The sequence below is a fragment of the Rhinoderma darwinii genome, chromosome 5 (genome assembly GCF_050947455.1).
Source record: "Rhinoderma darwinii isolate aRhiDar2 chromosome 5, aRhiDar2.hap1, whole genome shotgun sequence".
In the NCBI taxonomy this organism is placed as follows: domain Eukaryota; kingdom Metazoa; phylum Chordata; class Amphibia; order Anura; family Rhinodermatidae; genus Rhinoderma; species Rhinoderma darwinii.
The window spans coordinates 134,888,154-134,914,882 of NC_134691.1; the positions used below are offsets into that span (position 1 = coordinate 134,888,154).

At 41.4% G+C, this 26,729-nt stretch overlaps 1 protein-coding gene across 2 annotated transcripts in view; it reads left to right on the forward strand.

Annotated features, from left to right (window-relative positions):
• The window catches only part of CTDP1 (CTD phosphatase subunit 1), a 180,015-nt gene that overhangs the window by 39,774 nt on the left and 113,512 nt on the right, over positions 1-26,729 (forward strand). For both annotated transcript variants that reach the window (XM_075826530.1, XM_075826529.1), the window contains exons 3-5: positions 10,505-10,598; positions 15,803-15,931; positions 18,674-18,824. In XM_075826530.1, the coding sequence (XP_075682645.1) occupies positions 10,505-10,598; positions 15,803-15,931; positions 18,674-18,824 (374 nt within the window). The remainder of the gene's footprint in view (positions 1-10,504; positions 10,599-15,802; positions 15,932-18,673; positions 18,825-26,729) is intronic.

The window sequence follows — 26,729 nt, forward strand, 5'->3', positions numbered from 1 at the left end:
CAAAAAACTCGTCAAAATACTCTGTGTGAACATAGCCTTATTAAATTGAAAGAAGCTTCATTTTCAGCTTTAAAAATGGCTGAAAATCAGAGGCGGTTTTCTCTGAAAACGGCTATGTAATTTTCAGCTGTTTTTGACTCAATATGTGAACATACCTTAACCCCTTCGCGCTCAGGTCAGTAATAGTACGTCCTGCGAAGTAGAACGTTCGCGCTCAGGTCAGTACTATTACTGACCTGAGTAAACACGGCGCCATTTAATCCCGGCGCGTGCTTGAGCTGTGATAACTGCTGTTTCTGACAGCACGCTATCACAGCTTAGTGTGCAGGGACCGATCGCGGTGGTCCACGCCGATTAACCCCTTAGAAGCCGCGTTCAATAGCGATCGCGGCTTCTTAGGGGTTAAGCTGCCATCGCCAGCCTGCTACACGATAGCGGGCCGTGATGGCTACTATGGCAACCAGAATCCTAACAATGGACTCTGGCTACGCCATCGACGGAAGCCTAGTGGGTCCCGACAAAATCAGGACCCACTATGCTTGCTGTCAGCGAACAGCTGACAGCTCTAATACACTGCACTACGTATGTAGTGCAGTGTAATAGAATAGCGATCAGAGCCTCCTGCCCTCATGTCCCCTAGTGGGACAAAGTAAAAAAAGTGTAAAAAAGTAAAAAAAAGTTGTGTAAAAATAAGAAAATAAAAGATTTAAAAGTAATAAAAGTAAAAGTCCCCCTTTTTCCCTTATCAGTTCTTTATTATTAATAAAAATATATAAATAAACAAATAAACTATACATAATTGGTATCGCCGCGTCCGTAACGTCCTGAACTACAAAACGATGTCGTTATTTATCCCGCGCGGTGAACGCCGTAAGAGAAAATAATAATAAACCGTACCACAATCACAATTGTTTGGTCACTTCACCTCCCAAAAAATGGAATAAAAAGAGATCAAAAAGTCGCATGTACCGAAAAATGGTACTGATCGAAACTACAGTTCGTTACGCAAAAAATAAGTCCTCGCACGACTTTCCTGATGGAAAAATAAAAACGTTCTGGCTCTTAGAATAAGGTAACACAAAAAGTAAATGATATTTTACAAAATGTATTTTATTGTGCAAACGCCATAAGACATAAAATAAAACTATAAACATCTGGTATCGCCGTAATCGTATCGCCCCGCAGAATAAAGTGAATATGTCATTTATAGCGCACGGTGAACGCTGTAAAAAAAATTGAATAAAAAACAATCGTAAAATTGCTGTTTTTTTAGTCACCACGCCACCTAAAATTAGAATAAAAACTGATCAAAAAGTCGCATGCACCCCAAGAAAACTACAATGGATTCCTCAAGGTCTCTAGTTTCCAAAAAGGGGTCACTTTTGGGGGGTTTCCACTGTTTTAGCACCACAAGACCTCTTCAAACCGGACATGGTGCCTAATAAATTAAATTAATTAAATGTCACCTCTACTTTGCTCTAAATTCCTGTGAAACACCTAAAGGGTTAATAAACTTTTTAAATGCTGTTGTGAATACTTTGAGGGGTCTAGTTTCTGAAATGGGGTGTTTGATAAGGGTGTCTAATATATGGGCCCCTCAAAGCAACTTCAGAACTGAGCTGGAAACGAAAAAATAAAATAAAAATGAGGCAATACTTCGCTTCTTACATTATACTCATAATGAGCCGCGCCCACCCCGAGATGACCCCAGTTTTGACCGCTTGTATAAACGGAGACCCCTATTAGACCATTTCAGTGCCCGGTTTTCCCAGCATTCACCCCCGAGAAGTGTATTTCTATAGATGAATCCCTGGTACATTTGAAAGGGAGGCTTCAATTCCGCGAGTACCTGCCGGGTAAGAGGGCAAGGTATGGCGTGAAGATGTATGAGCTGTGCGAGAGTGCATCAGGGTATACCTACAAATTTAGGATATATAAAGGGAAGGACAGCAGTATTCATCCCCCAGAATGCCCCCCCTTACTGGGAGTTAATACAAAAATTGTGTGGGATTTGGTGCACCCACTGCTGGACCAGGGTTACCACCTCTACCTGGATCATTTTTATACCAGCGTCCCACTCTTCAACTGCCTCGCTTCCAGAAGTCCTGCGGCATGCGACACTGCTAGAAGAAATCTGAGAGGCCTCCCTAAGAGAGCAGGGCACAATCTAGCAGCAACATATTGTGTGTCAAGTACAAGACCAGGGAGATGCCACACCAGTACCCATGTACCTGTACGAGGTACCAGTACAGAGACCCCCAAACCAGACTGCATCCTGGACTACAATAGGTACATGGGAGGGGTGGACTTGTCAGATCAAGTCCTGAAGCCTTACAGTACTTCTGGAAGCGGGGCCACAGGCATCGTACCAGGGCAACACTTTTTAGGAGAAGTTCCCCAAACTGGCAAGAAGGGAAAAAGTCAAAAGAGGTGCAGAGTCTGCTATAAGAGGGGGATAAGGAAGGAAACAATATACCAATGTGACACGTGTCCCGAAAAACCAGAGCTCTGTATGAAAGAGTGTTTTAAAATTTATCATACATCCCTTTATTTTTAATTTACCCCAGTTTTACTCGCTCTGATCCACTTCGCACAGCTTACCCCTCCTCATCTTTCCCCTCTGAGCCCTGCTGTGTGCCCAGGCAGCTGATAACAGCCACATGTAGGGTATTGCCGTACCCGGGAGAGCCAACATTACAGTTTATGAGGTGTATATCTCCGGTGGCGCATGCTGGGCACAATATATCGGACACTGAATTGGCATATATGTATAGAAAATTGCAAATTTCACTCTGCACCAACTGCTGCACATTATCTTTTACACAATACCTGTGGGGTCAAAATGCTCACTACACCTCTAGATGAATGCCTTAAGGGGTGTAGATTTTAAAACAGGGTCACTTCTTGGGGGTTTCCACTGTACTGGTACCTTAGGGGCTTCTGCGTACAAGACTTAGCACCAGAAAAGCTCCAGTAGGCCAAATGGTGGTCCTTTCCTTCTGAGCCCTGCCGTGTGCCCAGGCAGCTAATAACAGCCACGTGTAGGGTATTGCCGTACCCGGGAGAGCCCACATTACAGTTTATGGGGTGTATGTCTCCGGTAGCACATGCTGGGCACAATATATCGGACACTGACATGGCATATATATAGAAAATTGCAAATCTCACTCTGCACCATCTGCTGCGCATTATCTTTTACACAATACCTGTGGGGTCAAAATGCTCACTACACCTCTAGATGAATTCCTTAATGGGTGTCGTTTTTAAAACGGGGTCACTTCTCGGGGGTTTCAACTGTACTGATACCTCAGGGGCTTCTGCACACACGACTTAGCACCAGAAAATTTCCAGTAGGCCACATGGTGGTCCTTTCCTTCTGAGCCCTCCCATGGGCCCAAACGGCAGTTTATCACCACAAATAGGGTATTGCCACACTCAGGACAAATTGGGCAACAAAATGCGGTATTTTATTCCTTGTGAAAATAAGAAATTTTGAGCCAAAACTACCTCTTATTGGAAAAAATAATTTTTTTTTAATTCACAGCCCAATTCAAATAAATTCTGTGAAAAAACTGTGGGGTCTAAATGGTCACAACACCCATAAATAAATTCCTTGAGGGGTTTTGTTTCCAAAATGGGGTCACTTCTGGTGGGTTTCCATTGCTTTGATACCTCTGAGGCTCTGCAAATGCGACATGGCACCCGAAAACCAATCCAGCAAAATCTGGACTCTAGCAAACACATAGCGCTCCTTTCCTTCTGAGGCCTCCCATGGGCCCAAACAGCAGTTTATCACCACAAATGGGGTATTGCCGCACTCAGGACAAATTGGGCAACAAAATGGGGCATTTTGTTCCCTGTGAAAATAAGAAATTCTGATCAAAAATGACATCTTATTGGAAAAATTGTCATTCTTTTAATTTCACAGCCCAATTCAAATACGCGCTGTGAAAAAACTACGGGGTCAAAATTGTAACAATAACCATAAATTAATTCCTTGAGGGGTCCAGTTTCCAAAATGGGGTCACTATTGGGGGATTCCTACTGTTTTGGCACCTCAACACCTCTCCAAACCTGGTATGCTGCCTAAAATATATGCTAATAAAAAAGCACCACCAAAATGCACTAGGTGCTTCTTTGCTTCTGGGGCTTGTGTTTTAGTCCACGAGCGCACTAGAGCCACATGTGGGACATTTCTAAAAACTGCAGAATCTGGACAATACATATTTAGTAATATTTCTCTGGTAAAACCTTCTTTGTTACAGAAAAAAAATAGAATAAAATTGAAATTCAGCAAGAAAAATGAAATTTGCAAATTTCACCTCCACTTTGCTTTAATTCCTGTGAAATGCCTGAAGGGTTAAAAAACTTTCTAAATGCTGTTTTGAATACTTTGAGGGGTCTAGTTTTTAAAATGGGGTGCTTTATGGGGGTTTCTAATACATAGGCCCCTCAAAGCCACTTCAGAACTGAACAGGTACCTTAAAAAAAAGGCTTTTGAAATTTTCTTAAAAATATGAGAAATTGCTGTTTATGTTCTAAGCCTTGTAACGTCCAAGAAAAATAAAATAATGTTCAAAAAACGATGCCAATCTAAAGTAGACATATGGGAAATGTGAACTAGTAACTATTTTGGGTGGTATAACCGTCTGTTTTTCAAGCAGATGCATTTAAATTCTGAAAAATGCTATTTTTTCTAAATTTTCTCTAAATTTTGCAATTTTTCTCAAATAAAGACTGAATATATCGACCAAATTTTACCAGGAACATGAAGCCCAAAGTGTCACGAGAAAACAATCTCGGAATCGCTTGGATAGGTTTAAGCATCCCGACGTTATTACCACATAAAGTGAAATATGTCAGATTTGAAAAATGGGCTCTGAGCCTTAAGGCCCAAACTAGGCTGCGTCCTTAAGGGGTTAAAGGGAACCTGTCACCAGCATTTTACCTATTGAACTTTACTTATCCCTCACTGGCCGCTGCTATAAAAAGTTCATTGCCGTTATCCCCTCTCCTAAACGCCTCCTCTGACTGTAAATATCAGTCTGCAAACGTTTCGCGCCTTTTATCGTAATAATCCGATATCCCTTTGTGCGCACACACCAGAAGAGGACATCAAAGCACAAGCGCGGGATTTTGTGTGCTGGGGAAGCGAGGAGTTGTCAATCAAAAGTAAGGAGGCGGGGTAAACTCGGAAAGACTTGAGGAATGAAGATATGACTTTTCAAACAAAGATTTGACTCTCTTCAAATGAAGATATGACACTTTTCTGCTCATTAGCATACGGTGCGGGAACACTAAAAAACTGAATACTAAAGCTACAGAGCCGACTAAGAAGACAGTTATAGGTTATATAGAAATGATTTTTCACCCACTACCACCTGGTATTGCTGGTTTAATAGGTGAAATGCTGGTGACAGGTTCCCTTTAAGCCTCCCCCTTTTCTCAACTTTTAGTTTTAGCAGTGATATCATGCTGGTGCACACTGCTGATCTTAGACTGTCTCCATCTGAAGATAGAGGAGGCTGGAATGAAATTGCTCCCTGTTTTTCTGCTAGATTTCAGCAAAACTGCTTGTTTCTGCAATTTGGTTAAGGGTATGTTCACACCCAAAATAAAAAACGTCTGAAAATATGGAGCTGTTTTCAAGGGAAAATAGCTCCTGATTTGCAGAAGTTTTTAAATCGGTCACGTATGAAAAACGGCTGAAGAAGTGACATGCGCTGTTGGAGCAGAACACAGTTTTTCTGCTATTGGTACCAATAAAAATTACAGCTTGTCTCGCCAAAAATAAGTCCTCATCGCTCAATCGACCAAACAATTAAAGTTATGGCTCTCAGATGGGCAGATGTTTGGAGGTGTTCTGCTTCTGATTTTTTTTCCCGAAAACTGCAGAAAACACTCCGTGTGAACATACCCTTAGGCTCTAGTCAAACGACAGGGTCCGAGTGTCGACTGATTAAAAACTGCTGTTTAGGACCATTTTTCCCGGCCGGCCGTTTTGCATCCGTTCCGGGCCGTGTTGCAGTTTTTAACGGCAGATTTTGACCCGTTTTGCATCCGTGTTTTTTCCCGGTCCGTTTTAAAATCGGATGAATTTCATTTGTAAATTTTCTGCCAAACACTGCCCTCTGTAGATAATGCCAGGCACTACCCTCTATAGATAATGCCACACACTGCCCTGTGCAGTACTGCCACAGCCCCCCTTGTAGGTATCACCCCCCCCCCCTTCCAGGAGAAGTCACTGACTTCAATGTCCATATATGGACAGTGAAGTCAGGGACTTCTGGAGCGGAAACACCGGCCACAGTGTCGGGGGTTCCGCTTCAAAAGTGCCTGACGCCAATGTGTCCATATATGGACCATGAAGTCAGGGACATCTCCTGAAGCGGAATCCCCAATCCCTGGCCACAGCGTTGCCGAAGCGACGGTAGACACGACCGTCACTCGGGACATATTCCAGTGATGGCCGTGTATTACCTGGCCCCATAGACTTCTATGGGAGCCGAGAGAACGGCCAAAAATAGGGCATGTCCCATTTTTTTGACGGACGGGTTTCCCGGGCTGTCAAAAAATCGGTTGTGTGAGTAGCCCCATTTGGGGTCTATTGTTCCTACTGCGGTTGTGTGATGGCTGTTTTTTTTGAAAGGCCGTCACATGGTCGGGAAACCCTGTCATGTGACTAGGGCCTTAGTCTTGCAGACTGTCAGTAAAGGACATTCTTTTTCATTTACGTTTTATTGTTTTTTTTTATAAAGGGTAACTGAGCATTCAACAAATTTCTGACATGTCAGAAGTTTTGATTAGTAGGGGTCCACTCGCTGAGACCCCCCCCCCCAATCACTAAAACAAAGGGGCAGAAGTGCTTGTGTCAGCGCTGAGCAGCATTGTTTCTGTGGAAATCAATGTAGCGGTGTACGGGCTTAATAGAAAGTCTGAGCCTGTACTCTGCTACATCGGCTTTCCAGTAAAAGCCGAACACAAACCAAAAAAAAACCCAAGCCCTTAGGCCTCATGCACACAAACTTATTTTTGTCGTCCTGTAAATACTGGCCTAAATACGAGTCCTTGGTCACACGTATTCGACCCGTATTACAGTATTTACGGGCACTTTTTCGCTGCAAAATTGCACTGCACTAATCGGCAGCCCTTCTCTCTATCAGTTCTGGATAGAGAGAAGGGACAGCCCTTTCCGCAGTAAAAGAAATTCATACTTACCCGACCATTGTCTTGGTGACGCCTCCCTCTCGACATCCAGTCCGACCTCCCCGGATGATGCGGCAGTCCATGTGACCATTGCAGCCAGTGATTGGCCTGTGATTGGCTTTAGCGGTCACATGGGATGAAACGTCATCCCGGGAGGCCGGACTGGAGGAGGAGGAGGAGTTCTGGGTAAGTTAACTTTTAATACTATTCACTCCAGCGGTAGTCACTGTCGCGGGTGCCGAGTTACTGCCGATCGGTTAACTCTTTCAGCACCCTGGACTGTGACTATCCCCTGACGTCGCCTAGCAACGCTTCCGTAATTACGGGTGCACACACGTAGCCATCCGTAATTACGGGAGACCCATAGACTTCTATGGGCCTGTCCGTGCCGTTATTACGGCCTGAAATAGGACATGTTCTATATTTTTCAACGGCACGGGCACCTTCCCGTAAGCATACGGGGAGGTACCCATGGCCAATAGAAGTCTATGGGCCCGTAATTACGGGCGTTTTTACGTTCGTGTGCATGGGGCCTTAGTCTGAGTTCACACGGGGCGGATGCACGGCCTAAAGGCACGCAGCGTATCCGCCCTCTGCGCTGCAGGGAATTCCGGACAAAAATCTCACTAAACTGTGGTGCAGTTTTTCGCGCGCAATGTACGCTACAAAAAACTAGCAGGCCGGCCTCCTGGGATGGTGTCTCATCCAGCAGACCTCTGCAGCCTGTGATTGGCTGCAACGCCGGTCACATGGAATGAAGTGTCATCCCAGGAGGATGAAACACCAACTCCTAGGTAAGTATAATATATTTTTTGTTTTCGCAGTTGCGTTTTTTGCGGTGGGATCTCTGGGACCCCGCCGCAAAAAAACTCAACCACTATTTGTTACAGGATTTACCACTCCCCCCCCCCCCATTGAATTCAATGGGGAAATACCGCAACAAATAAGCAGCATTTACGTAAATACAATTGACTTGCTACGGAGTAAAACTCTCCACCGCAGGTCAATTTCTGAGCGTTTTTTTCCCACTCGGTATTTACGCAGCGTCTGGATGAGATTTCTTTTGTCTGATCCGCTTTGCTGCTACTGTATTTGCTGCGGATTTTCTGCAACGAATTACGTATTTACACAGTGTGAACTGGCCCTTACACCGCTTTTTTGACTGAATAATAAAAGTGACGGCTTTCAGAATATGATGACAGAAAATTAATTATTTTATAATAAAGTGATTTTATTGTGCAAACGCTGCAAAACAAACTATATACATATGGTATCGCCATAATCGTATTAACCCTTAGAATAAGGTAAAATTGTGATTTATAGCGCACGGTGAACACTGTAAGGAATAAAGCATTTAAAACGCCAAAATCGCTGTTTTTTGGTCACCTTTGCTCAAAAAAATGTAACGTGATCAAAAAGTTGTATGTACCTTGCTATTGGTACCAATAAAAACTACAGCTTGTCTCGCCAAAAATAAGCCCTCACATCGCTCAATCGACCAAACAATTAAAGTTGTGGCGCTCAGAATGTGGTGAAACAAAACTATTTATTTGTTAAAAAAAAAAAAAAGTTTTTTCTTTGTAAAATATAGAAAAAAAAACTATATACATTTGGTATCACCGTAATCTTATTGATCCGCAGATTAAAGTTAAGTTGTCGTTTTTACAGTGTAAGCTGTAAAAACAAAACCCAAAAACATATGGAGGAATCGCAGTTTTTTCCAGTTTAAGCCTGCAAATAATTTTATTTTCAGTTTCCTAGTACATTATATGGCACTTTAATTGGTGTCAATAGAAACTACAGATCCTCCCGCAAAAAATAACACCTCACACCACTCGATGGAAAAATAAAAACGTCATGGCTATTGGAAGACGGGGAGTCAAAAATGAAACTGAAAAAGCAAAAAAAGGATCAGTCCTGAAAGGGTTAATTAATTTCTAAGGAAAAACTATTTATGATCACATGTATAGTATTGCTGTAATCGGGAGAAATTGCTTTACAAGTGTTGGGGTGCTTTTTCTCCTTTATCCCTTGTGAAACTGAAAATGTCAACATTTTATTGGAAAAAATTTTGATATTCATTTTCATGGCCTAATTCCACTATCAAGAGCTATCAAGTTCTACAAAAAACCTGTGGGGTCAAAATGCTAACTATACCTCTAGAGAAAATCCTTGAGGGGTGTAGTTTCCAAAATGGGGTCACTTTTTAGGGGTTTCCACTGTTTTGGCACCACAAGGCCACTTCAAACCTGACATGGTGCCTAAAATATATTCTAAGAAAAAGGAGGCCTGAAAATCCGCTAAGTGCTCTTTTTGCCAGTTCTTCAGTCCACTAGGACACTAAGGCCACATGTGGGATATTTATAAAAACGGCAGAATCTGGGCATTAAATATTGAGTTACATTTCTCTGGTAAAACCTTCTGTGTTACAGAATACTTTTGTTTTTATTATTACAAATGAATTTCGGCAAAAAAATGAAATCTGTAAATTTCACCTCTACTTTGCCTTAATTCCTGAGAAACGCCTAAAGGGTTAAAATACTTTCTCAATGCTGTTTTGAATACTTTGAGGGGTGCAGTTTTCAAAATGGGGTGATTTATGGGGACTTTCTAATATGTAAGGCCCTCAAAGCCACTTCAGAACTGAACTGGTCCCTGAAAAAATAACCTTTTGACATTTTCTTGAAAATGTGAGAAATTGCTGCTAAAGTTCTAAGCCTTGTAACGTCCTAGAAAAATAAAAGGATGTTCATAAAATTATGCAAATATAAAGTAGATATATGGGAAATGTTAACTAGTAACTATTTTGTGTGGTATTACGATCTGTCTTACAAGCAGATACGTTTAAATTTAGAAAAATGCTAATTTTTGCAAAGATTCTCTAAATGTTGCTATTTTTCACAAATATTGACCACATTTTTTCACTAACCTATAGTACAATATGTCACGAGAAAACGTTCTCAGAATTGCTTGGATAGGTAAAAGCATTCCAGAGTTATTACCACCAAAAGTGAAAAATTGTGTGTGTCCACAAGGCCAAAACAGGCTGTGTCCTGAAGGGGTTAATAATTTTTGTGTCTATGGCCCCTGTTCATCTTTCAGTTTCTATTCCGCTATTTTTCCATAATCTCCGCTCCCTTTGGGGTTCTCTCTCGCAGACTCCTGAGTGGTAAATCTATGCGTTGGTAAAGCTATGCAGTGATACATCGTCGTCCATGATGACGGATATCACGGCAAATGCGGAATGTCGTTAATGTGATTTGTCTTTTAACTGAATTGCTATCCTGTATTTCTTCAGGCTACAAAGCAAGAATGGAAGGCAACAGGTGCCATTATCGACCGCTACTGTTTCTATGGTCCACAGTGTCCCAGAACTTATGGTTAGCTCCGAGGTAAGCATGTCCAGTTCAGTATTCTTTTAAAGGGTTCATTTCCATTATATAAAGTGATGGTATTTCGCTAGGATATGCCATCACTTTCTGATCGGTGGGGGTTCTGACTGCCAGGACCTCCACCAATCCTGAGAATGAATAGGCCACAGCTCTGGTTTCGTTCTCAGGATTGGTGGAGGTCCCGGCAGTCGAGCCCCCCCACGGATCAAAAATTGGCATATACTAGCTATATCACTTTCTGTGATGAGACAACCCCCTTTTAAGGGTTTGTCCACACGTAATGGATTTGCTGCATATTTTCCGTTTGGAGTTGCGGACGGAACATACGCAGCAGAATACAGTAGCAGCCAAGTGGGTGAGATTTAAGAAATGTCACTATCTCCCAATAATGAGAAAAATGCAGCAAAATCTGCACAAATGCTGCAAAAATACGCAGGAAATGGTGTGGTTTTTCCGTAGCGGGATTTCTGCTAGTTTCTGTGGAATCGCTGCAGCAATTTTGTTACGTGTGGACAAGCCCTAAGGCCCCATGCACACGACCATAAAAATTCTCCATAATTGCGGACCATAATACAGTCCGCAATTACTGACCCATTTGCTTCTATTGGCCGCGGACCCCTTTCCGTATTGCTACGGATAGGTGTCCTGGCCGTAGAAGTGTACCTCAAAAGATAGGACATGTCCTATCCTTTGCTTTTTACGGGCTGCGGCCGGCCATGCCCGCAATCACGGCCGTGTGTGTGAGGCCTTTTTTGAAAATCGGCTTTTTTTTTATTTTTTATTTTTTTTTTTAAGTAGTTTTGCACCATACGTGGTTTTTGATGCGTTTTTTGCTGCAATTTTTTTTACGTGGATTGTACCTCTGCTTTTTAAGGTGTTTTTTTTTTCCCTATTTCTTCAACAGACCAAGGGAAAAACCGCAAGCGTTTTTTTGCTGAAAAACGCATCAAGTTGCGACAAAAAAAAACCCCACTTATTTTCGTCTCCCATTGATTTCAATGGAGTTTTCGAGGCGGTAAACTCCAAGGTACGGCATGTCGCTTCTTTTTCCCACGAGCAGTTGCTCATGGGAAAAAAAAGCTTCCACCTCCCATTGAAATTAATGAGCGTAAATTTCGGCAGTTTCCGCGGCAAAAAAACTCTGTGTGAACAGGGCATTAGTGTTATAACGTTGTGCAGCTGCTCTATTTTGCCCATCTCCAGTAAGGTAGAAATATTAATCTTTTAGCAAACCAACACAAAGAAGAAGCAGCAGCCTTCTGCGGGCACTAAGGCTCTGTTCACATATGCGTTGGGGTCCCGTGCTGACGTTCCGTCTGAGGTTTCCGTCAGAACAGGACCCTGAGTAGACACAAGCTGACACCGACGGAAACCAGAGGTTTCCGTTTCCATCACCATTGATTTTAATGGTGATGGATCCGGTGCCCGTGGTTTCTGTTTGTCTCTTTTTTGTGCACCAGACTCGTCGTTTTGCCGGAAGCAATAGTGTAGTCGACTAAGGGACAAACGGAAACCACGGTCACCGGATCGGTCACCATTGAAACCTCTGGTTTCCGTCGGTGTCAGTTTGTGTCTGTTCAGGGTCCCGTTCTGACGGAAAGCTCAGACGGAACATCAGAACGGGACCCCAACGCAGGTACAGAGCCGAAGATATATTCATACTAGAGGTCGCACTACACATGTTCTAGCAGAGTCCTCAACATTTTTAGGAGTGTATTTAGCCAAGGAAGAGTACGTCATTTTGCAGTAATGCAAATGATTAATACGTAGATATAAGTGGTGTTAAAAACTCTCTATTTTGTGCGGGAACACATTACTATAACTTAGAACTATGCCTCCATGCATAAACAGAGAATTTCTGTAATTCACTGAAGGGAATTTATCTTGAAACAAACACACAGGTTGTGTTTATATGTTGTGGTCACATTTTATTATTGGCTGCGATTTTTGCAAAAACGCCACAAAACTGTGGTACTGTACACCAAGGTTGTATTCTCACGAGCAGGTTTTTTGGTGTTTCTACACCGCAATTATCACACGTGTGTTGTGTTCTGTTCTCTCATCTAATGAGAATGCAGGAAACCGGTCACGTGGCAGATGTTTGGGTTGTGTTGGTGCTGAGTGGCTTTGGCGTCCCAGCAGCATCGATCTCTGCCCCCTGATGGCACGATGCAGCCCGCCCAACGTCCTCTTTGCAACCCGTCAGCTGTTAAGGAGCTTTACACAACCAAGATGGAGCTAGTCACCACCCCGAAAGTACAATTCAATAGACCAGGTTAGTTAGCACCTTCCAACCAAGTAAAATAAATGCGCAGGTGCAAGTCTGATATGACTGTAATGCAGAAGCAAACAAGCAAGGAGGCAGCAGCACCCTGCAGACGCTAAAATATATGCATACATTGAATATATGGATTCTTTGCATTATTAGGCAGACGGAATTTTGAGGCAGATATTAATCTGCCTTCACGCCATTTGCCACATTTTTTGCTGCGTTTTTCGTGGCGGCCATTGAGCGCCGCGGACAGAAACGCAGTGAAAAACGCTTTCTCTGCCTCCCGTTGATGTCAATGGGAGTTCCGAGACGTAAACACCCGAACATAGGGCATGTCGCTTCTTTTTCCTGCGAGACAGTTTTTCCGCTCGTGGGAAAAAAAACTCATCGGTCTCCCATTGAAATCAATTGGAGGCATTTTCGGACATTTTTTGGCACGTTTTCCAACCCAGTTTCCGCATCAAAAAACATGTCGAAAGAACTGTGTGAACAGGGCCTAACTGTTTACTATTCTTAGAAATGTTATCTTTTTGGTGCTTTTTGTTTTCTTCTTAACTTCTTTTTTTTATCATTTATCTTTAATAATTTATCAGCCATTATATGGTTATTAGAGAAAACGAGAATACATTGTACCTCCAACTTTGAACTCAATTTCTTTCATAGTAAAGTCAAAAATTCTGTGCTAATTAATTTCATAATCTATATTTACATGTGTGGGTACTCCAAAGCTCCTGTATGGCCATAGAGTTAGTGGTTTACCCACAGTAATCATATGTCATAAGTGTCCTAAAAGTAGGGATCCTTCCACTTTTACCCCCACCTATCCCGAGAAAGGTTGCCCAGTCCCCAGGTCCGATAGTAGGTTAGTCACCGTTAGAGTTGTCACTCTCCAAAGAACTGTATAAGAGATATGGAAACCTCAAAACCTGTGTTTTGGCTGTTACTGGATGACCATAAGGCTCAATGATGATTTACCAGGCACATACGTGGGCAACTCTCCAAAGGATGATTGGGGTTCCCAATTCTAAGGATTGGTAAAAATCAACTGATTTGATCAGAATTGAGCTCAGTTGATAGCTCAGGAGCCACTGGAGATTGAGGCTTTCTTGACGGATTTGGCTGGGAACTGCATTCTTCAACTTGCTATGCACTGTGATCATCATCTGCCAAAATGAACGGGCTTATTGCAGGGGAACATAGGCACGTAGAGCGATAAAAAATACACAAAATATGTCATTTAGGGGGAAGGCAGGAATAAAGGTCTGGTGTAAAAAAGATTTTAGCGACCTGACCAGTCCTCTTTAAGTTAATATATTTGTTTGAGAAGATGAAGCAAAGACCCATATATGTTGGGCATTTCAGATGTACAAATTTTATCTGTTCCCAGATTTGCCATCCAGTTTTCTACCATATAAAACAACGGAAGCCAATATATAGGTCTGTGTTTTAGCCTGTTTTGTCTTAAAGAGGCTCTGTCACCAGTTTCTAAGTGCCCTATCTCCTACATAATCTGATTGGCGCTGTAATGTAGATCGTTATTTTGAAAAACGATCATTTTTGAGCAAGTTATGAACAATTTTAGATTTATGCTAATTAGTTTCTTAATAGACAACTGGGCGTTTTTTAACTTTTTACCAACTGGGCGTTGTAAAGAGAAGTGTATGATGCTGACCAATCAGTGACCAATCAGCGTCATACACTTCTGATCATTCCAGCCCAGCTTCTTTCACTGCACACACAGCGTGATCTCGCGAGATCAAGCTGTGCTGTCATTCACAGCGAGATCAAGTGGGCATTGTAAAGAGAAGTGTATGACGCTGACCAATCAGTGACCAATCAGCGTCATACACTTCATTCATGTTGAGCTGTACTCACAGCACAGCGTAATCTCGCGAGATCACGCTGTGCTGTGTGTACAGCTCAACATGAATGAAGAGAAGTGTATGACGCTGATTGGTCAGCGTCATACACTACTTCTCTTTACAGCGCCCACTTGATAAAAAGTTAAACGCCCAGTTGGGCATTAAGAAACTAATTAGCATAAGTCTAAAATTGTTCATAACTTGCTCAAAAATGATCGCTTTTCAAAATAAAAACCACTGTTATCTACATTACAGCGCTGATCAGATAATGTAGGAGATAGAGCACTTATAATCTGGTGACCGAGCCTCTTTAAAGGGGACTTGTCAACTCTTCTGACGTGCCTGTTTTAGTAAATACATTTATTCCCCATGAAATAACAATTCTGTGGCATCTTATCCTAGAACTCTATGTTGTGCTGTTCCTCTGTAATTCCTCCTAGAAAGTTATGAGTAAATTGATAACTAGGTGTTATCAGTTGGAGGTGTGTTTCCCTACACAGATTGACAATGTCCAATCAGTGTGACGGTCGGACTATGTAAGGACACACCCCTAGTGGTCAATTTATTCATAAATTTTTAAGAGGAATAGTAGAGGTATGGCACAACACAGAGTTCTAAGAAAATATGTTTCCGAATTGTTATTTCATAGAGAACACAAGTATTTACTAAAATAGACATGAGAGGAGACCGGTCCATTTTAAATGAGGAATATAGCCCCGTAATAGGAAATTTGCAAAGCAGGCAAATTTTTAGTTTTGCTTATCTTTCCTAGTGAGGCTCTGTTCACATCTGCGTTGGGGTCCCGTTCTGACGTTCCTTCGGAGGTTTCCGTCAGAACAGGACCCTGAGCAGACGCAAACTGACACGTTTCCATCCCCATTGAATCAACGCAGATGTGAACAGAGCCTAAGCTGTTTGAGTACATGCTCATACTGTGTTTAAAGCTGAAATTTAGCTGTGCGTGGTGCAATTTCTGTGTGTTGTGGTTTTTTGTCTGTTTTTGTGCTTTTTGTATTTTTTTTTTCTCTGACATAGTGGTTTACAGAAGTATCTTCTCAATTTTCTTGTAGCAAGCTGAACAACTGGGACGTGAGGACCAACATAGATTGCATCGAAACAAGAAGCTTGTCCTCATGGTTGATTTAGATCAGACGTTAATCCATACTACAGAACAGCACTGCCAGCATATGTCTAGAAAGGTATTTTCCTGCAACTTGTCTGCAGCTCAAATGTTCCTTGTAGAAATATTTCACAAAGGAAAATAATGCTGCGGATGACAAATGTCGTCCAACCGAATATAAACGATTTTGGTTTGCAGGGTTTTTTTTTTTTTTTCTATATTCTCCCGCAATAAACCATAAAAAGCTGCACGGCTTGCATAAGTCCGACCCTTGGTTTCGCCCGTCTGCTTCTTCTGGGGCATGCCTTGCGTGGGAATCCCTTCAAAACAACATTACCAGCATCTGTAATATCTGTGACAGCCTTGTGATAAAACACTGACCAGTGCGATATTAGCGCGTCTCCTTCAGGTGGAGGAGGACTACGCACACAAGATCGATTCCGTTTGACTATGCAGCCAGTGTATAGCGGAGAGACGTATCGCTTCATATATTGCAATATCCCTGTCCCACTTATCACTCTGGTTTACAAAGTTGCTGGTAACTGGTACACCATGTTTGGTTGGACTCGGTGCCACAAAGAAAGACTTGTAGTGGCACTAGCGGTACATCACATAAAACCAATATGTCACAAAAAGGTCTCCAATAAGAGGAGGGATTTTAAAGAGGTGGACAGTAATTGTAGCTAATCGACTGAAAATCCATGTTGGTTCTGTATTTTCAAACCGTATCTCCGTTTCCCCATGATAGATGCCCATTTAGCTCCGAATATGTATGGCAGTTACTCGATAATCTTAGAGATTATTTAGTTACTTGTTAGTGATTTTAGTTTTATAGGGTTTCTATCCTTGCAGTAATTGAAATGGTAAGCCGTGCATTGACTTCCTGGTAAGCTTGTACTCATAGACAGGCTCTAGTGGAGTTAAGCTGCGTTCACAGAGCACAGCTCTATTATAACAGAGTTAAAAACTGCCAATATTGAAGAAAATAGCAGATAAACACTGACCGAAGGTAATGACTTTCATCCAATTAACATTTACGATTGTTTTTTACGCGGTTTCCTTCCATTTTCAACATGCTCCTGATTAGTATAGAACGTTTAGTTTGCAGGTTGATGGTCGGATCGTCCTAATCGCGATAGGTAAACAAAGCTTAAATTCTGTGCTGCGCTGTAGACCTATATACTAAGGAAATTCTCCCAACATATATGCTGACATTCACAGTCCTCATGGCTAAACAAATGCCAGAAGTGTAACCTGGTATGTGTTTGGCTAGTATACCTTCGAATAAATTTCCAGTTGGGACAGCAACAGACTTAGAGGCTCTGTCACCACATTATTAGTGCCCTGTCTCCTACATGAGGAGATGGACGCTATAATGTAGGTGACAGTAATGCTTTTTATTTAGAAAAACAATCTATTTTCACCACGTTCGGAGCGATTTTAGCTTTATGCTAATTTCTTAATGCCCAAGTGGGCGTGTTTTTACTTTAGACCAAGTGGGCGTTGTACAGAGGAGTGTATGACGCTGACCAATCAGCGTCATACGCTTCTCTCCATTCATTTAGTCAGTGCATAGTGACACTGCGTTGTTCACTATGTGCTGTCTTATACTGACACATTAACGTTACTGAAGTGTTTAGACAGTGAATAGACATTCCTTCCAGCCAGGACGGGATGTCTATTCACAATCCTGACACTTCGTTAACGTTTGTTTGGTACTTACAGCAGAGCAAGCGTAATCTCGCGAGATCTCGCTGTAAGTGACAGGTTACAGGGAGATTACGCTTTGCTCTGCTGTAAGTACCACAGAAACATTACGGAAGTGTCGGGATTGTGAATAGACATCGCATCCTGGCTGTTAGGAATGTCTATTCACTGTCTAACATATGTCAGCTTTTTAATCACCCGATCATCATATCAAGCTGACATATGTTGGAAGTGCTGTCTCCTCGTCTATTTTGTCTATCTGATATCGGGGACCGCGGATCCGGTCCTATTGAGGCGTGCACCCACTTGTGGTCCAGTGCTGTGGTAATTTTCTGCTTTGGATATTCACTGTCTAAACACTTCCGTAATGTTAATATGTCGGTATAAGACCGCACATAGCGAATAACGCAGTGTCAATATGAGCTGACTGAATGGAGAGAAGTGTATGACGTTGATTGGCATTAAGAAACTCATTAGCATAAAGCTAAAATCGCTCCTAACGTGGTAAAAATAGATAGTTTTTCTAAATAAAAAGCACGGCTGTCGCCTACATTATAGCGCCCATCTCCTTATGTAGGAGACAGGGCACTTATGTGGTGACAGAGCCTCTTTAATATGTTAGGGTGCACGTACTCACATGGGATAGTCTCCGCTCCCAAAAAATGTCCAAAGTAGTAGTTGCGAAAACGGCATCCTTTTTTCAATGAATTTAAAAAAAATAGAAGCAAAGTTTCGACCCGTTGCAGTGGGTTTTTTGTTTTTTCTTTCAAGATCCAACAACTGTAACGGGTCAAAACGTTGCTTCTAATTTTTGTATGCCAATGAGCACAATAAAAGAAATTTGCGTAAAAATTATGCTGTTTTCTCAACTACAACTTTTGGATTGTATAGCTTGTCATTATTAACATTGTGTGAGGTAAATTCATACCCAGTTCAAGGTGTACATTTAAAAAAAGTTCTGGCCAAACTAATAAAATGTATTATTAGTTTGGCCAGGACTATTTTAATGTAAACCTTGAACTCGGTATGAATTTATCCCTTCACAATATGTTAATAATTTACTTGATGTCTTTTTTTATTGGATTTTGGTTTAATTCTATTTCTTCTCTTGCAGGGCATATTCCATTTCCAGTTAGGCAGAGGAGAACCAATGTTGCACACTCGCTTGCGCCCACATTGTAAAGAGTTCTTAGAAAAAATTGCCAAACTTTATGAGCTGCATGTTTTCACTTTTGGGAGTAGACTTTATGCACATACTATCGCTGGTCAGTATTCTTTCATTACTTTGGGAACCCTTTACACATATATTATACTTTAGATTGCTTCAGGTTTGCGGTACATAATCCGCTGCAATTCCCGCCACGTCAGAATGTCCATTCTTGAAGACCATTTTTTTTTTTATTTTAATCCAAACAAGTTCAAAATTCGGTGATGACTAATTTCAATATATCTTTAACACGTGGAGCGCCAGTGTCCTGATATAGGGCTTGTCCACATGTAGCGGAACTGCTGCAGAAAATTTCTGCAGCAATTAGCAGGATTTCTGCTGTGGAAAAACCGGACAGTTTACTGCAGAAAATGGTGCATATTTTGCTGCATTTTTCTCAATCCTGGGAGACGGTGACTTATGAAAAACTATAAATACGCACCGCAGGTCAATTTATTGTCGGAAATTTTCTGCATCGTATGGATGAGATTTGTTAAATCTCACCCACTTTGCTGCTACTGTATTCTGCTGCGGATTTAAATACGCAGCAATTCTACTACGCGTGGACAAGCGTTAAGAGCTCCAAATCCCCTCTACAGACATAGATTTAACCCCTTTTTGGTTTTTCATTTTCATTTTTTTTCCTCAAACCATAACTTTTCCATTAACTTTTTTTGCGGGACGAGTTTACTTTTTTTTAATTGTAACATATAAAGTACTAGGAAACTGAAAATAATTTCTTTGTGAGGTGGAATGGGGGGAAAAAAAATCTGATTCCTCCATTGTTTTATTTTTTTATATGGCGTTCACCATACAGAAAAAGAACTTATGGTTCAATATCTAGGTTGGGTTTTTTTTGTGTTCTTTTTTTTTTTTTTATTATTCTCTTTTTTTATGATGTGCTACTTTTACTAAGAAAAATATGTTTGTTACACAAAAAAATGTGTTTTGTTGCCATAGTCTGAGAGCCATAACCTTTTATTTAATTTTTTTTAGTCAATCGAGCGGTATGAGCGCTTGTCGATTGCGGGGCTAGCTGTAGATTTTATTGGTAACGGGATGTTTGTATTTTTTTAAAATTTTTTTTCTTTAATGGTTCTGACCGTACAATTACGTTACATTGTAAAAGTTCAGACTTACGGATGCGCAGATATCAATTATCTGTCACCAGATTATAAGTGCCCTATCTCCTACATAATCTGATCTGCGCTGTAACGTAGATAGCAACAGTGGTTTATATTTGGAAAAACAATCATTTTTGAGCAAGTTATGAGCTAGATTAGATTTCTGCTAATGACTTTCTTAATGCCAAACTGAGCGTGTTTTTACTTTTTACCAACTGGGCGTTGTACAGAGGAGTGTATGAGGCTGACCAATCAGTGACCAATCAGCGTCATGCACTTCTCATTGTTCCAGCCCAGCCCTTTCACTGCACAATCACACTGTAACAATGGGCTGGAACAATGAGAAGTGCATGACGCTGATTGGTCACTGATTGGTCAGCGTCATACACTTCTCTTTACAACGCCCATTTGGTAAAAAGTAAAAACACGCCCAGTTTGGCATTAAGAAACTAATTAGCATAAATCTAAAATTACTCATAACTTGCTCAAAAATGATTGTTTTTCAAAATAAAAACCACTGCTGTTATCTACATTACAGCGCCGATCAGGGGAAAAAGGTATTTATTTATTTTTGTATATTTGAACAAGCGATTGTTTGGTCATTGGTAAAATATACTGCAAGTACTTACTGTATGTATTGCAGTGTATTGTAATTTATTTTGCCTCCTATAAAGTTCTGCCTCTGGCAGGCCTTAATAGGAGCAGAGAGATGGCAGACCTTGGGGCCTTCATTAGGCCCCAAGTTGCCATGGCAACAATTGGCACTCCACGATCGCGATGCCCTTTCTAATGTCTCCTTTGATGCGGTCGCTATTGACCACAATATCTAAATGTTAGATGACTGATCAGAGTTCTCAGTCTGTGAGTCCACTCTGTACTTCCCCTTTCCAGCTATGATGTACAGTTACATATAAATATCGGGAAGGGTTTACAAGTTAACATGCTGACTGACCCCTGCTACCACTAGAGGGCGCTTACTTGCTTTTATTTTTTGGCACGTATCCTGCTAACGCACCAGCAATATTCTAGCAGTCTCTTTTTGTTCCGAGCTCAATTGCATCAATACATTTTGAACCCTTTCATTAATGGCACCTGTGTCATGTGATATCCGTCTGACCACCAGAATAGACCATGCTCTCATGTAGACAGCAGCGACTTCTTGTAAACTACAGGATTACATAATCCCCTAATGAATCCCTCGGGCAGTTCTAAAACACCCCCCCCCCATACCCCACCCAGCTCCTCCTCCTTGTTCCTCTGTATGTCCCCCATGCATATTGTGCTGCGGAAGAGATTATTTCTGCCCTGGCTAAGAGAGCAGGAGTGCAGTGATATAATAGGTGAGTCCATATAATGATTAGCTGCACAATCATACAACGCCGCTGACGCAAACTGCCTGTCTATACTATCTGTGAGTGCCGTGTATTTCTATGAGATGCTGCTTCTCACTGCTTTCCCCTGTCTCCTGCTTGTAAAAGAAAAATCTATCACTAGCAGGAGGCAGGGAGACAGGCTGCATCACATAAAATACACTGAGACTCAGCAGTGTGAGGGCAGACTCCGCCCCTCTGCCAAGCCTGAAGCATCATGGGAAATGTAGGCTGCATTAGGGGAACCATACCAGAAGGAAAGGGTGAACCAAGATGGCACACAACCCATAAATAGAACATTAGGTATAGCCGGTTTATACAAGGCATGCACAGGAGCCTCTACGTTGTTGTTTTGTGATGGCCATTGCTGCACTATATAGGGAAGAAATAATTGCTGGGGTGCTTCTTTAATTCCACTCAAGTAATTCTTGACAGACTCCTGTGTGGATCGAAACGTTGCACGCTTAACTTTGGGGCTGTGTTAATTAAACACTAACTTTTTGCCACCATAAAGGTCTGAAATAAAATAAAAATTCTGCGCAAGGTGAATTTTTGCATCCTGATATATTCCCCATTATGTGAGTATTGCTAGCAACCAAGTCTTTCCCAGCTTATTCTAAAAAGTCACCTGAAATATTGGGTACACGTTAATGATCATTAAATTGTTCAGATAGTTAATGGTCTTTATGGCCACAAAATACTGGAATATTAGCGAACAAAAATTGTATGTTCTGTTAATATTGATCTTGTGGTGTGTAGTCATTGCTTTGCGATAAGTATCACCTATACTACTTATACTATATGCTGTAGAAGCAGTTAAAGCTGGAGTTTTTCTGAAGGTTTTTATAGTTTGTCTTTTTAACACAAGAGGGCAGTATAGGGCAGCAGAAGTTGTCATAGGATCATTCCTCGGATCAATTTGCACAAATGTGCATTTTTGTTCTTGGTTTAGAAGTTTTGTTCTTGAAATAAAATTTAGCTTTTATGTATTTAGAAATGTACGCCACCATTTAAATGTACACAAAATGTTAAGTGTGATACATTTGAACCCCTTGGCGACATCCAACGTACTATTACGTTGGATCTACGCCATCACAATTTGACGCAGGCTCCGAGACTATACGCAGAGGGTGCCAGCCTTTTCAATTAGCTGACACCCGCCGGCAATGACCAGGATCAGCTGTTTAACCCCTCAGATGCCGTGGCCAATAGCGAAAATTGTGGGGTGCTGATCTCTTGCCATGGCAGCTGGCGGACTATTGAAGAACTCTAGGTCTGCCTTCTGTGATCTATTGTGAACAATAAAGGAATCTTTATTTTCCTCATTCCAAAAAAGGTCTAGTACCGCATCATTGCAGGATCCCATTGTTTTCTATGGACCATGTAGTATGCAAATGAATTTTATTTTTATATATATATATATATATATATATATATATATATATATAAAATCTGGATTTGTTTTTTTTTTGTTTACATTATAAAAAGTATAAATGACGTTTGCATAAAGATGGGAAGAATGACGAGAAATATGAAACTAGAAAATGCCACTGGTTGCTTTTAATCTTTAATATAGTGTATGTAAGATTTATTTACAAATATTCATTCGGCTGTCTCTTGAGGATCTGTAGTTATTTTCATTAGCTTTTGTTACTCAAGGACTTTAACCCTTTCCCGTCGCTAATATGCCTATTTAAGTCAGGAAAGGGTTTTTAAAAATGGCGCCCGCTCAGAGCGAGTGGGCGACGTAGCCGCCGGGTCTCTGCTGTGTACCACAGCAGGGACTCAGCGGCGGTGCTTGCGATCAGAAAAAGAGATGTGACCACTGGCATCTGAGGGGTTTTTACTGCCCCTTTCACTTCGGGTCTGGTCACCGGCTTCCACGCAGCGGGATCGTGGGAGCCGGTGTTTACCTATAGCAGCTGGGAACCTTGTGAAAGCTCCCGGCCCTGCTATAGGAAAACTGCTATTGAGACCTGCCTGTGGCAGGTCTCCATAGCAATGCACTCATTTTGCCATAGACTGTGATATTGTAGTCTATGGCATAAGCAATCTAATGGTCACCGGTTCAAGCCTCCTAGGGGGGCTAAAAAAACGTTGTAAAAAAATTCAAATCAGCCCCTTTCCCTAGATCACATATAAAAATAAATGAACAATCTAGATTTCCCCACATCCAAAAATGACCGAACTAAAAAAATATAAAAATTATTTTCCTATACGGTGAACGCCGTAGCGGGGGGAAAAAAGGTCATAATTGCCAAATCTAAGGTTTTTTGCCACTTCGACCACCCCCCCCTCAAAAAAAAAGATTGAATAAAAAGTCATCGGAATGCCAGACATTCCCAAAAATTGTGTTAATTAAAACTACATCTTTCCACGTACAAAAAGATGCCTCACACAGCGCTATACACAGAAATATCAAAAAGTTACAGGAGTCACAATATGGCGATGCAAAAAAGAAATTGTTTCTTTCATACTTTTACATTTTTATAAAGGTACTAAAACTACCGTATTTTTTGGCCTATAAGACGCACCCAGGTTTTAGACAACAGAAAATAGGAAAATAATTCATATTTTACTTCTTTTACAAAGGAAAAAAAACTATTGGTTAAAAAAAATAATTTGCTCGATTTCACCACATTCTGAGAGCCATAACTTTTATATATTTTCGTCAATTGAGCGGTGTGAGGGCTTATTATTTGCGGGACGAGCTGTAGTTTTTATTAGCACCATTTTTTGGTACACACTATTTTTTTTTTTTTTTTTCGCCTATTTTTTTTTTTATCTCATTTTATTTAGTGCTATGGTGACCAAAAAACCAAGATTCTGGGGCTATAATTCTTCTTTTTTTTTTTTTTTGCGCGCCGTTCACTGTGTGAGTCAAATAATGCTATATTGTAATAGTTTCTGACTTTTTCAGACAGAGCGATTTACCTTTTTTTTTAAAAAAAATTACATTGTGATTGGGGAAAAATGGAAAAGGTGTTTTTGTTTTTTGTGTGTTTTTTTTTAAACTTGTATCTAACTTATTTTTTTGACATCTTTTATTAGTTCCCCTAGGGGACTTGATCGCTGGTATAATACACTGTAATACGTGGTCGAGTAACGGAAAAAGCGTAACTCGCTGAGCTACGCTATTTCGTAACTCCCATAGTAGTGAATGGCAGTACAGAAGCCGCGTAGCATGCTACGCTGTTTCCATAACTACTATTCAGTTCTATGGGAGTTACGGAAACCACGTAGCTCAGCGAGTTGCGCTGTTTCCGTAATTCGACCATGTGGCCGGGAGACAGAGGGGCTGGGTAAGATAGAACGGGGTTTAGGGTTTCCAGAGATGGGCCCCACATTTATCTGACATTTATGACATATCCTGTGGACTATCCTTATGACTATCCTTTGTCATAAATTTCCTTCATAGGAAAACCACTATAAATGCCGCAGTTGCTATTGACCGCGGCATTTAACTAGTTAAACGTCCAGCAACAGCGCCATTGCTATTCCTGGTCGTTAGAGCAGCTTCTCGGCTGTAAAACACAGCTGACATCTGCGGTGTATGGAGTGAGCTCAGCGCGTGAGCCTGCTCCAAATATCATCCCTTCCCGCTCCATGATGTTCCGGCACATCACAGGTCGGAAGGGGTTAAGTAAGTAGCCGTCAGGGGGCCCGGTGCTGCCGTGTCCCTTGACTGCCGACTATAAGACGAAGGGACTCTTTAGCAAGATTTATTCTTGCTAAAAACTCTTATAGGTCTGAAGAATACGGCATATAAATTTGGTATCACTGTGATCGTACTGATCCGCAGAATAAGGGTATGTTCACACGAGGGCGTCCGTAACGGCTGAAATTACAGGGATGTTTCAGCCTGAAAACATCCCCGTAATTTCAGCCGTAACGGCATGTGCAGGCGCTTGAACGCCGGGTCCATTACAGACGTAATTGGCGCTGTTATTCATTGGAGTCAATGAATAACGGCTCCAATTACGGCCAAAGAAGTGACAGGTCACTTCTTTGACGCGGGCGTCTATTTACGTGCCGTCGTTTGACAGCGGCGCGTAAATATACGCCTCGTGTGAACAGACAAACGTCTGCCCATTGCTTTCAATGGGCAGATGTTTGTCAACGCTATTGAGGCGCTATTTTCGGACGTAATTCGGGGCAAAAACGCCCGAATTACGTCCGTAAATAGGCCGTGTGAACATACCCTAAAGGTAATGTGTCACTGCACCGTGAACACCATAAGAATATGGTGGAACTGCTGTTTTTTTTTTTTTGTTTTTTTTTTTTGTTTTTTTTTTTGTTTCTTCAATTCCACCGCCATTCTGAATTTTTGTTCCAGCTTCCCAGTACATCACACGTAATATTAAATCGCATCATTAGAAAGTACAATTTTGTCCTGTAAAAATTAAGCCCTCATGTGGCTGTGTCAACGGAAAAATAAAAAAGTTATGACTTTTTGAAGGCAGGAAGAAAAAAAACAAAAGAATGAAACGAAAATTAGTCTGGTCCTAAAAGGGTTAAAATATATTCTTAGGATAGGCCATCAATGTTTGGTGCGGATCCTGGAGGTCGATAAAACCAAATCAATCAGCTCAATGAAGGGGTCATGGCGCTCCTCTTCATTATATACACCGGCACAACTCCTGGTCCTTACCAGCGCCTGTGCCTTGTACTACAGCTCGTCCCATTGTCCTTTTTCAGGTAGAAATCAACGGCCTGCGCGTGCTACCAAGAAACCATTGATATGTATGATTGGGAAAGGCAAGTAGTGTCGAGCCCTTCATGACTGGTTAGAGCAGGAATAGGAATTTGGTGTATTGTGGGACTCTGCATGTTCACTGCAAGCATAATTTTATTTATTTTTCAAATGAACGCTTCACTTTTTTTTTTTTTTTTAATAGTGACAAAGACCTGGTAAAAACCAGTGTATACAAAAAGTGGTGCCATATTCTATAGGCAACACCACCACTTTTTTTGCACTAGATTCCTTAAAGTGTACTTTCATAAAACCTTTGTCATGTCATAGTACATGTCAGAAGTTTTAAGCGATGGGGGCCTGAGCACTGAGACCCCCTACCTATCGCTAAAATGAAGTGTCCGGAACGCTCATGTGAGTGCTGTGCCGCTTCGTTTCAGCTCGGCTTTCCTCAAAGCCGAGTGAGCGTTGTACAGGCTCAATAGAAAGTATGAGTCTGCACACTGCTCGCTTGGCTTTCCGAGGAAAGTCGAGCAGAAATGAAGCAGCTGAGCGCTTCTGCCATTTTGTTTTAGTGATTGCTGGGGGTCTCGGTGCTCGGACTCCCACTGATCGTAACTTCTGACATGTCACTATGACATGTTTTTGTAAGTATAGGTACACTTTAAGACCAAATTTACACAAAACACATTGGTTGAGTGTTTAATGTGTTCATTAACGTGTAAGCCAAGAGTGGATCCTAAAGGGATGAAAAGTATAAAGGAAAGACTTGTAAT